The sequence below is a fragment of the Capra hircus genome, chromosome 11 (assembly GCF_001704415.2).
Source record: "Capra hircus breed San Clemente chromosome 11, ASM170441v1, whole genome shotgun sequence".
NCBI lineage: Eukaryota > Metazoa > Chordata > Mammalia > Artiodactyla > Bovidae > Capra > Capra hircus.
In genome coordinates, this window is record NC_030818.1 from 94,033,201 (window position 1) to 94,046,331 (window position 13,131).

General features: G+C 52.8%; 1 protein-coding gene across 4 annotated transcripts in view; it reads right to left on the minus strand.

Annotated features, from left to right (window-relative positions):
* DENND1A (DENN domain containing 1A) overlaps nucleotides 1-13,131 on the minus strand; it is a 541,554-nt gene that overhangs the window by 3,140 nt on the left and 525,283 nt on the right. For 2 of the 4 annotated variants that reach the window (XM_018055746.1, XM_018055745.1), the window contains 2 exons: nucleotides 4,273-4,401; nucleotides 1,176-1,431 (listed from right to left, as the gene is read on the minus strand). In XM_018055746.1, coding sequence (XP_017911235.1) covers nucleotides 1,176-1,431; nucleotides 4,273-4,401 — 385 coding nt within the window. The remainder of the gene's footprint in view (nucleotides 1-1,175; nucleotides 1,432-4,272; nucleotides 4,402-13,131) is intronic. The other 2 variants (XM_018055748.1, XM_018055747.1) reach the window with 1 other exon arrangement.

The window sequence follows — 13,131 nt, forward strand, 5'->3', positions numbered from 1 at the left end:
CTGGGGCTGTGGTCCTGGGAGTGTGGCCAGCTAGGCCTCTGGGGCTCAGGGAAGTTGGGGGCCCGGCCCAGGTCGGCATTAGAAAGCAAGCCCAGGTCTGTCTGGACCTCCAGGCCAGACTTCTCTCACTAGAGTGGCACAAAGGGTCTCCAGAGAAAACCCTGTCTTTTCAAGCCAGTGCTGCTAATTAGTTTTAGGAAAAGGACTCCATCCACTGATCCTCTACTGGCCTGAACCATTTTACTTTTCAAAGCATGTGGGCACTTTCAGCCACCCCTGAGACTAAGAGGGCAAGTGAGGCACAGGGGCTGGGTGAAGGCACACTGGCTGGGAATGAAATAGGACGGGGCTCTGTCCAGCTCTGCCACCTACTGGGCCACGACTTGGGTGTCATGTCCCTTCTCTTGGCCTGAGCTCCCTCATCTGCAGCCTGGAAATAGCAATTCCTTACAGATGGGCTTGTGTGAATCACTGGATATGTGTGCTAAGCTGCTTCAGTCATGTCCAACTCTTTGAAACCCCATGGACTGTAGCCCCCAGGCTCCTCTGTCCAAGGGGATTCTCCAGGTAAGAATACTGGAGTGGGTTGCCATGCCCTCCTCCAGAGGATCTTCCTGACCCAGGGATTGAACCCCCGTCTCTTAACATCTCCTGAGCTGGCAGGTATGTCCTTTACCACTAGCGCCACCTGCGTATGGGGGATTTCACACTGTGGATTCCACACTGTGATCCAGGGACTGCAGGGTTAGCAGCCCCCTGGCACAAGTGAGGAGACAGGCACAGGTGGTGACAGAATGAAAGTCTCAAGGAAGATCAGGGGTCACCAGTGAATATCCAGAGCCCCAGAGCTTTGATCCACAGGCTCTTCAAGGAGGCTTGGTGGGGTGGGGATAATCCCAGTTCCATCAGGGGCCATGGCGCTGCCCACCTCTGCTGCATACACAGAAGCGGGGGGCAGATTTCCATCAGGCTGTAGCTGTTCTCCAGCGATCACCGTGTGCGGGGCTCTGGGCACTGGCCTGCCTGGCAGAGTTGTAGTCAGAGTGACTCTGAGCACTGGCTGAGGGCCTTGGAAAAGTGGCTCTTTTTCCCTTGGTGTCTCACTGTCATGTGGGAAAACCTGCCTTATGTGCAGAAAGTGCCCCCAGCCCGCACCCACCCCACCCCCACCATACCTGATAGTCAAAGGTCCCCGGCTGCTCCCTCAGGTCTTTGGGGGTCCGAAGGTCTTCCAAGCTTTTGGCCTGGCCCAGCGGCTGCAGCGGGACTTCCATGTCGAGATTGCTGAAGACGTCCTCCAGGAGGTCGATGCTGGCGGCCCGGTCGTGTGGAGCTGGGGTGGGGCCCACGGGCTCCCGCGCTCGCTGCTCCGGGCTTTCGGCCTCGTCCCCTGCACTGTCTGACTCCTTGAGTGTCCGATATGGCTGCGGCCTGGGGGGAGGCAGAGCAGGCTGGATTCTCCCACCCAGAGCCGTCCCGGGAGGAGCAAGCAGCCCGCTCCCCGGAGAGCTTCCAGGCCTCAAGGAGCACAGCTGGGAGCCTTGGGAGAGGAGAGTGTCCTGGGTCCCCACGAGTGCAGGCGTCTGAACGGTGCCCCTCAGACAGACAGACCTGGGCTGATCTCGGGTTCCACTCACTGAGGGGCCCTGGGCAAGTTGCTTTGGCTCTAGCTTGCACTGGGGAGCCCACTTAGTTTCCTCCAGACCCCAAGACCTACCATAGAACTGGCCAGCAGGCTCCCACACCACTCACACAAGATGTGAGGAATGGGGCACGGCCGGAGAGGGAACCGGCAGGAGGACTCACTCCTGAGCCTACTGCCCGTACCCTCACCCCTGCGGCAGTCGGGTCCTGGGCCCAGCCTGTGCGGAACTGAGCTGGGGGAACTCTCCCCCAGGGGGCTGCACAGTGCACCCCAGGATCCTCAGCAGCGAACTACCTGGGCCTCAGCCTTTGCTGATCTCGGTTCCAGCCCTGGTGCCATCTCTTGCTGGGGGACCTTGGGCAAGTCACTTAACCTCTCCGAGCCTCAGCTGCTCCCCTGTTCCAAAGTGCACATCCTTGCAACTGGTGGTGGAGATGACAAGAGCAAACGTGGTGCCAGCTGTACAGCAGGCATGCTGAGCTGTTAACAGCAGCCTGTCCACTCACGCACCAAAATCTTATAGCCAACCCAGGTGCTGGGGACGCTGGGTGCCTCTTGCTATCCTCTCTCACAAGCCTGAGCCCCAGGGTACGTGGAGAATGCTGCCCAGACCTCTTGTGAAACTGGGCCAGAGTAGCATCCTACCTCCAATAGCAAGGCTCTACCCCCTGGGTCAGGCCGAAACTGCCCATGGCTCTGGTAAAGTGGGGAAGGTCGCCACCTGGTGGTCTGAAGGCCCACTTGCATGAACCTGGGCAGGGGGACAGTCAGTAGAGGAAAACAGGCTCAACTAACTGTCTTGACTCTGGGCAAGGACTACATCAGACTGTACTATCTCCCTGAAGCCATACAAGCAGCCCATGAAATAGGACTCACACCCTCCACTTTACAGATGAGGAAGCTGAAGCTCAGAGAGGCCAAGCAACGGAACCTGTGTCACACAGCACCTGGCAAGAGGCAGAAATGGAAGCCAAGCATGAGAAACTTCTAAAGTCCCTCGCTTGTTCTAACTAAGCCATCTGACCAAGCTCCTTTAACCAAGTTTGAACACAGTGAAGGAGACAAAGAAAAGTCAGTATGCTTTGTAGTTAAGGAAACAGAGTTTCTTTAGAAGGAATTCATTTTAAGATGGCTGTTTCCCTTTAAACACACACAAAAGCCTATGCTTTTCACAGATCATGGTTCAGGGAGTGAGCATTATTTTAAGTAATTAAGGCATCAATTAATTTAAAAAGAACGTGGCCAGCCAGACCCCACGGTGGGGGTCCTTGGCTGTTACCTGTGTGCGATCTCTTTACCAGCAAGGCAATTGTAAGTTGATACATGGCTGGACATTTCTTATTCCAATGATGCAATCTTTATTTTAATGAATGATAGAAATAAGAACTGATACATTAAGTCTATGATATTATAGATACTATTGCATAGGACAAGGCTTTTCTCCTAGTTTTTTAAATTATTTTTTATTTGTTATTATTATTTTTTTTCTTTTTAAATTTTTAAATTTTTTCTCTTTTTTTTTCCTCCTAGTTTTAATGAAGGAGATTCACTGTACAGACCAGGCAGCACGCAAAATTTGGGCAACACTGGCTTAGGGCACTGCTCTCTAAATGAGGACCTCAGGAGGGGACTAACTTGCCTGCGGTCACAGGTGAGCTGGTGGCAGAAAGGGCCAGAACCCTCCTTGCCTGTGGGGGCGTGGCAGGAAGAGAGCTGTTGGGCTTGTCGGGTGCCCCAAGGAACCCACAGGCCCAGCCTTGGAGGAGAGAGTGGGTGCAGGGAGATAGTGAAGGGGGCTGACAAGGGGAGAGTCCCTCTTATGTAATCGGGCCGGCGTGGCTCACTCCCCTAGGTCTGCTGTGGGTGTTCAGCAAAGGGCAGTTCCCTTCCCCTGAAGGCTCCCATTAGAAACCCCATGCAAACAGATAAACACAGACCAGAGCTGGCCCTCTGCTCAGTCCCAGGTGGGAAAAGCCTGTGGGTGGAGAGGCAAGAAGTGGCGGAAAAAAATGGGCAGCCACCAAAGCCCAGTTCCCGGGGTGGCTGGGTTGTGGTGAACCTTCTTTTTCTCTTTGTTTGTTGCAATTTGTAATTAGAAGGAGGCTTAGGCTATAAATAATAATGAGAAAAGTTATCTTAAAGTCAGAGAAATCGGTAAGATCTTTGGCCATGCCATCATTAATATATATATTCCATACCGGTAACTTTTTTTTTTTTAAACTTAATATCTGACGCTCCATCTCCGTGGCTTCCCAAGGTGTGCTGAGATAAAGGAAGACTGGGCAGCAACAACCAGCCTAACCGTAGCTGACGCTGCAGTTGGCAACCCCAGTAACAGTCCAGCGCATTTTCCCTGTGAGGAAGGAGACCGATGTTCCCGTCTCACACCTTTACAGCCCAGTCACCCATGTCACCTCACCCCATCGCCACAGGCCCTGTGGGCTGGCAGAATGAACGCCCTGGGAGGAGGCGCATGGCGGGGGTCGCCGCCCTGCAAGCGGGCACCAGAAGGCAGCAGCCCCAGGCACGCTCCCCACACAAGCACAAGCTGGCCACCCCCGCCCCTCCAAGTGATCCCGGAGAGTCACCAAGCCGAGCTCAGGAAAGCGGAAGAAGGAAGGAGAGACCATTCAAAGGGAGTGGAGAAGAAAAAGCTTTCGGTGAAGCCAGGGCTCGGGCCCTCTTCCCGCTGGCACTCATCGTCAGAGGAGTCTTCGGAGAGGAAGACAGCATAGTGTCGCAAGGGCCTTACGAGGCTGGGGCAGAGGGAGACAAGAGAGAAGACCGTTAGGAGGCACCTCAGGACTCAGCGTGGTGAGGAGGGAAGGAGGCCTGCAGCCTGGTGCCTGACCCTGGCCTCCCTCTGCCGGCCAGGGAGGAAGCTGTCCAGAGGAGGCCCTACGGGCCCCTACAGTGAGGAAGCTGGTCCCTAACAGAAAAGAAACTGTGGGTTTGCCACCTGTGTCAAGAGCCTTAAATGCATCTATGACCTCATGATTTCGCTTTCATTTAGATACCCCAAATTGAAGCAACAGATTATGCACAAAGATGTCCATCACCGCTATGTTTATAAAATATGAAACAATCTAAATTTCTGCAGTAGGAATCTGGTGAAGTGAATTATGGTACAGTTGGCTGAGTATTATCCTCTCATTAAACTATGTTTATAAAAACCTTCTGTCTCATTTGCTTATGGAAAAATGCATAGAAAAAAGACTGGAAAAGCAGGTGTCTAAATGTCAACAAAAGCTAGTGGATTATGGGTGATTTTTTTTTTCCCTTCTCCCATTTTTTATTTTCGTGTCTTCTACATTTTCTCCAATGTGCATATCTATTTCAATTATCAGGAAAAAATAAAAAATGAAAAAGTTAAAGAAGAAAGTGAGCCACGTGGAAGAGCACTCGCGAGAAGGCCCTTTTCTGATTAGCGGCCGCTCTCTGGAGTCTCCCTCAGATGCCTCTTCAGAGAGTCTTTTTCATCTGTGATGTGGAAATTAAATATTCATTGTTATAAAAAATACATCTCCCTTGTCAGCCACCTGTGAGCTCTACCTCTATAAACACAAACACATACACAGCCCAGAGAAGCTCCACGCCGGCTCCTATGAATTATACACTGACCAGGGTGCGTGAGAGGCGTGTGCTCAGGAGAGAGAGGCTGGACCCCACAGCTCTCAGTTCAAATCCCGGCCCCACGGCTGCTGCCCCAACATACAACTGGGGAGCCGGCAGCCCACGCCTCTGCTGGGTGCAGAGGGCTGGACACCGAGAGTCTCCTGGGCGCTGGTGAAGTTTGGGGAGCAAACACAGGAGACACAGGGGTGCCTGATCGGGCCTATCTCCTCTCTCCCCAAACCCCAGCCAGAGCAGTCTCCTTTCTTTGCCTTATATGATGCAGTTCCCTTCTGACTTCATTTCAGGAAGAGGAAACGTGTCCAAAAAAGTGCATGGGCGCCAGGGCTGGAGGGTTAAGTGAGAGACAGCAGCTGCCCCTGGGGGGACTGGGTGAGTGGACTGTGACCGGCTGCTGCTACGACCCACCATCCCCGGTGCTAAGACAGTTGTTACCCAAGGATATCTTGTTCTTTCAAATATGGAATCAAAGCTGGCGCCCAGGGCTGAGGGCCCAGCACGATCACACTTGACCCTTCATTGCCTTGCACTATCCCTGGAAGTTAGCCAGGCAGAGTTTCGTCCTTGTACGGAAGGGGAGGTTGAGGCTCAGAGAGGGGAATTCACTTGCCCAGGGCTGCACAGGGAGGTCACCACTCTCCTCTCCTCTCCTCTCCCAGGCCACCTTCCCAGGTGTCAGGGACAAGATGCACTTCAGACTGGTGGCAGCATGGCCTAGAACGTTCATTTGTCTCTGCTCAGGAGAGAGGGCAGGAAGATCTGACCAGCAGGAATGTGCCCTGGCCAGCACAGGGGCCAGACTGGGACATAAAACAGGGCTCGGCAGAAGGGCCACTTTCCACGTGGCCCCTGGAATCTTGCTCTGAATCACAGTCCCGACCTTGCCAACTCTCTTTACAGTGATTTCACCTCAGCTGGTCATGCAGTGTCTAAAGCATCAGCAGTACTGATGTTCAGATGTGTCTGGAATGACTTACTGTCTAAAGGTTAGGAGGACCCCTTCTTACTCGCCAGCACTGGACTGTTGTCCCGAGTTGGGGGCGTGCAGCGGGGCAGGCACTCTGCCTTAGGCTGCACTCAGAGAGCTCGTGGAAGGTGCTGGGCAGGTGCTGGGCTGCCACCAAGCCCGAGCTCTGAGCAGGGCGGACGCTGCTCTGTGCCTAGCCTGCCCATCTCTGTGCTGCCTTCCTGCTGCCCCCGCCACCTGCCTTTGCCTTTGCCTGCTGCACTGACTGCCCTGGCCTGCTCTCCTAGATGCCTTCTGGAGCTCCCAGTGGGTCTTTCTCCCTGCATGAGGGGGGCTTCTCCTCGGGCCGAGTGGTTTAGCACTTCATCAGTGCAGCTGAGTGTGCTGTGCTTAGTTGCTCAGTTGTATCTGACTCTTTGTGACCCGACGGACTGTAGCCTGCTGGGCTCCTCTGTCCATGGGGAGTCTCCAGGCAGGAACATTGGAGTGGGTTGCCATGCCCTCCTCCAGGATCATCAATAGAGCTGAACCTCTTGCAATTCTGTTTGCGACGAGGTCCTCAAGGGCAGTGGCCTCGAGCATTCTCTCTATCCGCACACCCCTGGCACAGTGTTAGTGCAGAGGAAGTCTGCTGAGGGACTGAGCAGAAGCCAGTATGCTGGGGAGACAAGGCCTCGCACACGCCCATTTTACCCCTCTTTCCGGACCCCACCAGGCACACGACCCTTTCCTCAGCTTGAGGATGCAGTGTAGGAAGGTCCCCTCTCTGATGTGGAGAAAAGGGAACCCTCCTACACTGTTGGTGGGAATGTAAATTGGTGTAGCCACTATGGAGAATCGTATGGAGGTGCCTTAAAAAACTAAAAATAGAGTTGCCATGTGACCCTACAATCCCACTCCTGGGCATGTATCCAGAGAAAACTCTAATTTGAAGGGATACACCCACCCAATATTCATAGCAGCACTATTCACAATAGCCAAGACATGGAAGCAACCTAAATGCCCATTGATAAATGAATGGATAAAGAAGATGTGGGACATGGATACACAATGGAATATTACTCAGCCATAAGAAGCGATGAAATAATGCCATTTGCAGCAACATGGATTGGACCTTCAGATTACTGTACTAAGTGAAATAAGACAGAAAAAGACGAATATCATAGGATATCATTTTTATGTGGAAGCTAAAATATGATTTAAATGAACTTATTTACAAAACAGAAACAGACTCACAGACAAAAACTTACGGTTACCAAAGGGGAAGGTGGGTGATAAATTAGGAGTTTGGAAATAGCAGATACAAACTACTATATATAAAATATATAAATATCAAGGTCCTACTGTACAGCACAGGAAACTATATTTAATACTTTACAATAAACCATAATAGGAAATATGAAAAAGAATATTAATTTAAGAATGAATAGGACCACGTTTGTGGATGAAGGTGTTATATATACTGGGGCAGGTGGGAATCTCAGAAAAATGCTTAAAATAGCATCCACAAGGAGGAACTGTGCCAGTTTCTTTACATAGGTTATTTCTACCACCCTGCCCCCCACCCCCCGAGCAGGAAGGTGTCACTGCACAGATTTCATAGAGGACAAGACTGTCATAAGTCCATTCATCCACCTGCCTGCCCAGTCACCCACGCACCCAACTGAAAAGCACATCCCGAGTGCCAACTGAGCAGACCCAGGGCTAGACGAGCACTGGGGGTCACGGTGAAGAAGAAAGGTGTGATCAGGCCACACAACCGGGAGGTGACGAGCAGGGACTCCAGTTCAGAGTCCTCTCCTTCCTGTCCTCTGGACTGGTGGTAGACTGTACATGTGGGCCTCGTATCTCTGCTTGAGTCAAACTGAATGAGGCTCTGGTGACGCTCAAATCCATCTTGAATGCATTTCCAGAACCTGTCCAAGCACAGTCCCCTCCTCTGGCTTTGACAAGCAAGCAGAGAGCACAGCTTGGCACATTAGCTGCATGCCACTAAAGCTGCCAGCAATATCTGGACTCATATGAGAGCCAAGAGCCTTTGTGCTGGACTCGACCTTGGTTTTGTTGGATCAAGCTGCTGCACTTCCCATCACAGTCAGAATCCAGTGCCTCCCACGGGCAAGAGCACGAAGGTGGCTGGGGGTGAGGTGGGGGAGAGGGAGCCTCATTGTCCAGCTCAATATTTTCCTCTCCAGCTGGCTCTTTTGACCAGGTCAGGCTGGTTGGGCAGGGCTTCAACATGGGTCCAGGGTGTCTCCTGGACACACTATCTGTCTCTCAGGAGTGATGGAAATACCCAGACAAGAACTCTGCCATGTGGTTTGAGAAGAGTTTCTTCAGGTCCAGGCTTTGGGCCACATGGATGATGCTGCTGACACTAGCATTATTTATAAGTGTTGGGCTAAATGCTGTCCGTATGGTTTCTGATTAATTACTCATCATATCATCCTTATTCTGCAGATAAAGCAGCCAAGGCTCAGAGAGGCAGAGTCACTTGCCCACTGTCACACAGCAGCTAAGGGCAGAGCATGGAATTTGGATCTGCCAAACTACTCAACTAAGTAGTTTGGATCTAAACTATTTTGTGATCCTCTTTAGTTCTGTGGATCTGAAACAATGAAATAAGGGGTTGTGTGTTTCTCCTTCCACTTTTGATAAAAGGTGAGATTTCAAAATAAACTTATTTAAATTCAGCTGCTCATGTTTGCCCATGAAACATACAGTCAGATATTTGTCAGAGATAAAGGATGAACCGTCGAATACGTCCAGGTTTAAATTTTTTATTAGCTTAAGGCAGAATATGAAAAAAAAAAAAAAGCATACCTCTTCCCTCATTAACCCAATTCAGCTACTACCCTGCAGTCTGCCACCCACCACTTGCCTGGATTTTATTACACACAAAGAGCTGTCTGTGAAAAGGCAGGTCGTGGCAAACTTGGCTACCCAGTGAGGGCTGCTGGAGTCTTGGCGAGAAAGAAAGGCCCGCTATCCATCACATTGAGACCCTAGCATCTCCCACGGCTGCTCCCGCCTCTGCCCACCTCATCTCGGCGCGGAGTTCCCATGCAGATGACTCCCCGAACCCTCTCTAATGTTTGGTGTAACGTGTCGCTGGCTAGCGCACGCGTGTGACAGTGGTGACAGGCGCGGCTGTTCCTTTTTAAATACCATGTCAGAGACACGGCGTCAGGAAGCAGGGACGTGCTCTGTGGCTCTCTGCCGTGCCGGGATCGCACAGGCTTATTTTTTAATGAGGAAGATCTGCATCTCGAGAGCTTTTTTCATGTGTCACATTGCGTGGACAAATCAGCAGCACGTCACGCTGGCCCACAATGAAATGCTGACAAATGTAGATATTTCAAATTTAATTGACATTTAAATGTACTTGAGATAAAGAGGGGGAAAAAATCAGCAAGGACTTGGTCTCCAGAGGTAACGAATGAGGGGAGCTGGTGATCATGTTTTAAAGGATCATTTCATTCCAGCACAAAGGATCTTTACTTTTAAAGGTCTTGGCCACTCTGGCGTCCACTGATTACAAGGCTCCTGTTGGGCTGCTGGGCAGGGACAGGCCCTACGACAAGGCCCGTCTGTCCACCCTCCCCCAAAGTGCCAGCCAGACTGACCTCGGGACCGTTATTGTACCTCTCTGAACCTCAGTTTCTTATCTGCAAAATGGAGATTCTGTAGCCCTCTTGTTAGTCTTATCACAAGAGCTGAATGAGGACACTCGTGAAGGGCTTCACACGGTGCCCAATGCATGCTTAGCTCCTGCCCAGATGCTACGCTCACCTGCCAACAAAAAGATTTTGCGCCTCTCCACCCTGTTCAGAGTCTCCCCTGGGTGTTCAAGGACGAATAGGGAGGTCCTGCCTTCAAAGATCTTCCCAGTCAAGGTTGCTGGTCTCCAGCTGGGCACGTCTCAGCACATCAGGGTCACCTGAGAGCTCCCCCATCTGGAGACGCTGCCATGCCTCCCTGCCAGCACTGCTACATAGGGCCGATACTCTGGAGGGCACCTTAGCACATGTGTGGGTTAAAAACAGAGAAAAGGGCTCTGAAGCAAGTCTCTTCTATGGAAGAGATGAGCTTGGTGTAGGACCCATAAGGGAAGCTCTGGAACGTCCACTGGAGCTATTCCGTGTGCCTGGGGCAAGGCTAGGACTGCTAACCAGGAAGAAGAACTAAAGACAGATATGGGAACCTGCTGGACACACGGTCTTTGTTCTCAGCGGTAGGTGAATATCTACTTAAGAACAGTAATGAGACTGGCTGCTGTCCCGTGGACCGGTCGAGGGTGGATGGGTAAGTGTGAGGCCAGGGCCTTTCCATCCTGTTGGGGACTTGCCCTGCCAGAGCGCAGTGGTGCCTGTGCCTGGCTCAGGGGCCCCTGGACAAGGTGCCACATGGGAGGTGACATGGGGGCTGGGCTTTAATCGTGAGTCCAACAGAGGCTATACAGTAGCCTGGAGGTGTCTCTGTGGAAGAGTGGGCACGGGGGCTTGAGGGTGGCAGGTGGGGCTGGCAGGGACCAGATGGTGGAGAGCCTTCCACCAGCATGAGGACTGACGGCCAGGTGTGAGGTCGAGGGAGAGGGGGCGGTGGTGGCCCGGGGAGGCGGCACGGGGGACTTACTGGCTCCACTGCCCTCATCTCCGTCTCCTGGGTTAGTTGTGCCTTTTTGTCTTTCTAACCTTCATTCATCCATCCACTTATTTATCAACCTGTGTCTGTCTATCTGCCTTCCTCCCACAAAGATCACTAGTGTGAACTTCCCATGTCCACATCCACACCCAGCACACTGAGGAGCCCTTCCCTGGTGCCGGGTGGACACTGATGCAGGCAGAGAGGCCTGGCTCCACTCTCCCACCCTTCATGCTCTCTGCTGGAGGGAAGATGGGGAAGGGGACACCTTGGGGGTGCTCGCCTTACCTGGAAGATAAATTGTGTAGATGCTGAGAAACACTCATCCCTCATCCTGAGGACAGTCTCTGCCTGCCAAGAGTGCAAGTCTATTCTAGGGACTGCGGCAGCAGTTGTGGGAAGGTGTCTGGTGTGGAAGCAGCGGATGTGGATGTGGGAGCCAGTGGGCCTGGGTATGTGTGCTGGAGCCAGGGCAGGTCATTCCACCTGTCAGAGTCTCGGTTCCCCCGTGGCTGGGTGGGCTGACAATGCCTTCACTGCTGAGACTTTGGAGGAGCAGGGGAGGCTAACCAAGATGACACATGTCCAAGTACTGGGCCCAGAACAGGCGCTTGGGAAATGGTGACGTGGAATCTGGGCTGGGGAGGGTGTTTGTTGGTGTGGCAGAGCCTTTCAGAGGAGCCTGAGCTCAGTGACATCTTGAGGAGGGGGTGCCGTGTCTGAAGGCATCGTAAAGGCTTGGCTTTTCAGTTGCATCTAATCTCCCACTGTGACCGTTCCTGGGAGAGTCCCTCCTTCCGGGTGGTAGGTGGAAGTGGTCCACACGAGGGGTTCCTGTGTCTTCCTGGGCTGCTGTGTATGCCGGGGCCCTGCAGCAGCTCCTGCTTTTCCAGTCTGGGCTCAGGCTTCACGCCTGGCTTCTGTCTTGGCTTTGTCTCTGGGGCCTAAAACTCACCGGTGGAGAGGGGGCAGGGGCCAAGTCGGGTCAGGAGCCTCTTGCCTTGCTAATTGAGTCTGCACCCGCCTGCTTGGTCTCCTGGCGGCTTGCCAGGCCATAGTGCCCAGGAAGCTGCCCCCACCCCCTGGGTCCTAGGGCCCAGCTGGCACCCTGGAGATTGCTCCCGGGGCTGATTGCAGTTTCTAGCTCTTAGAGGGCCAGGCCAGGCAGGTGCTGCTAAGCCTGCTAATCACACCTGGCTCATAGCAGGTGCTCTTTACACATCTGTGGTTGTTAACTGATACCCGCCCCCATCTCCAGGATGCTGGGCTATAAGCTGCCCTCAGGGATTCCTCCGTTCACTCATTCAGTAAATATCCCTGAGCAGAGCTGGGCCAGGCTCTGGTCTTGAAGTTGAAGAGTCAAAGCTGATGGTCACACAGCCCTGCCTTGCTTACCGACTATGGGGGTGTGTGAGTGGGTGCATGTGGCATGCGGTGGTATACAACACGGCAGGTCATGCCTTCATCAGGGGAAGTTCTGGGTATTGTGGGCTTGGGAGGAGGCAGGCTGCAGCAGTCACGGCTCCTATGGGCAGCTTCCCAGACTGTGTTCTTTGGGATGTTAACAGGTATTGCAAAAAAAAAAAAAAGATAGCAAAGAGAGTTGTGCAATGTCTTGGACTGGCAGCTGGTGGGCCAGGATGCTGCCCAAGTCTGCGGATGCCAAGCCAGGCCTGTACACCAGGCCCTCACCCTCAGGTAGCTCTGGGTCTGGGCAGGGGGCAGAGGGGCTCTGGTTGTGATCCTTAGCCAGAGGCAGTGCTGAGCCCAAGGAGAAAGCATGAGGGCAGGGGAAGTGGGGGTGAAGCAGACGTCATCTCCTGCCAGAGCATGTGTGCAACCAGCTTGAAGAGATACGGCTGCAAAGTGTTCTGAGACCTGGTCTTTGGGCAGAGCTTTCACTAAATGCTTCTGGCAGCTTCTTCTGATCTTACTTTAATCTTCGGGGGCTTTGGGTACTGGGGTCACGCAGTGCAATTCAGATGAGCAGACTCTCCAATTCCTGAGCAGTGGGGGCTGGCCGTTTGGTGCACACACTGCCTGCCCAGCCAGCAGCACCTGCAGAAGTACTCCTCGTCCAGAAGGATTTCTAAGGCCAGCCGCACGTCCCGATGGGTCTCTGGGACCCAGATTCCCGGGGAGTCCACGGTTCTGATGGGAGTGTAAAGTGGTGTGATTCTTTCAGAAAGTTATTTAGCAACACAGAACAGAAATCTGTCTATAAGACTGGTTAAGGACAGAC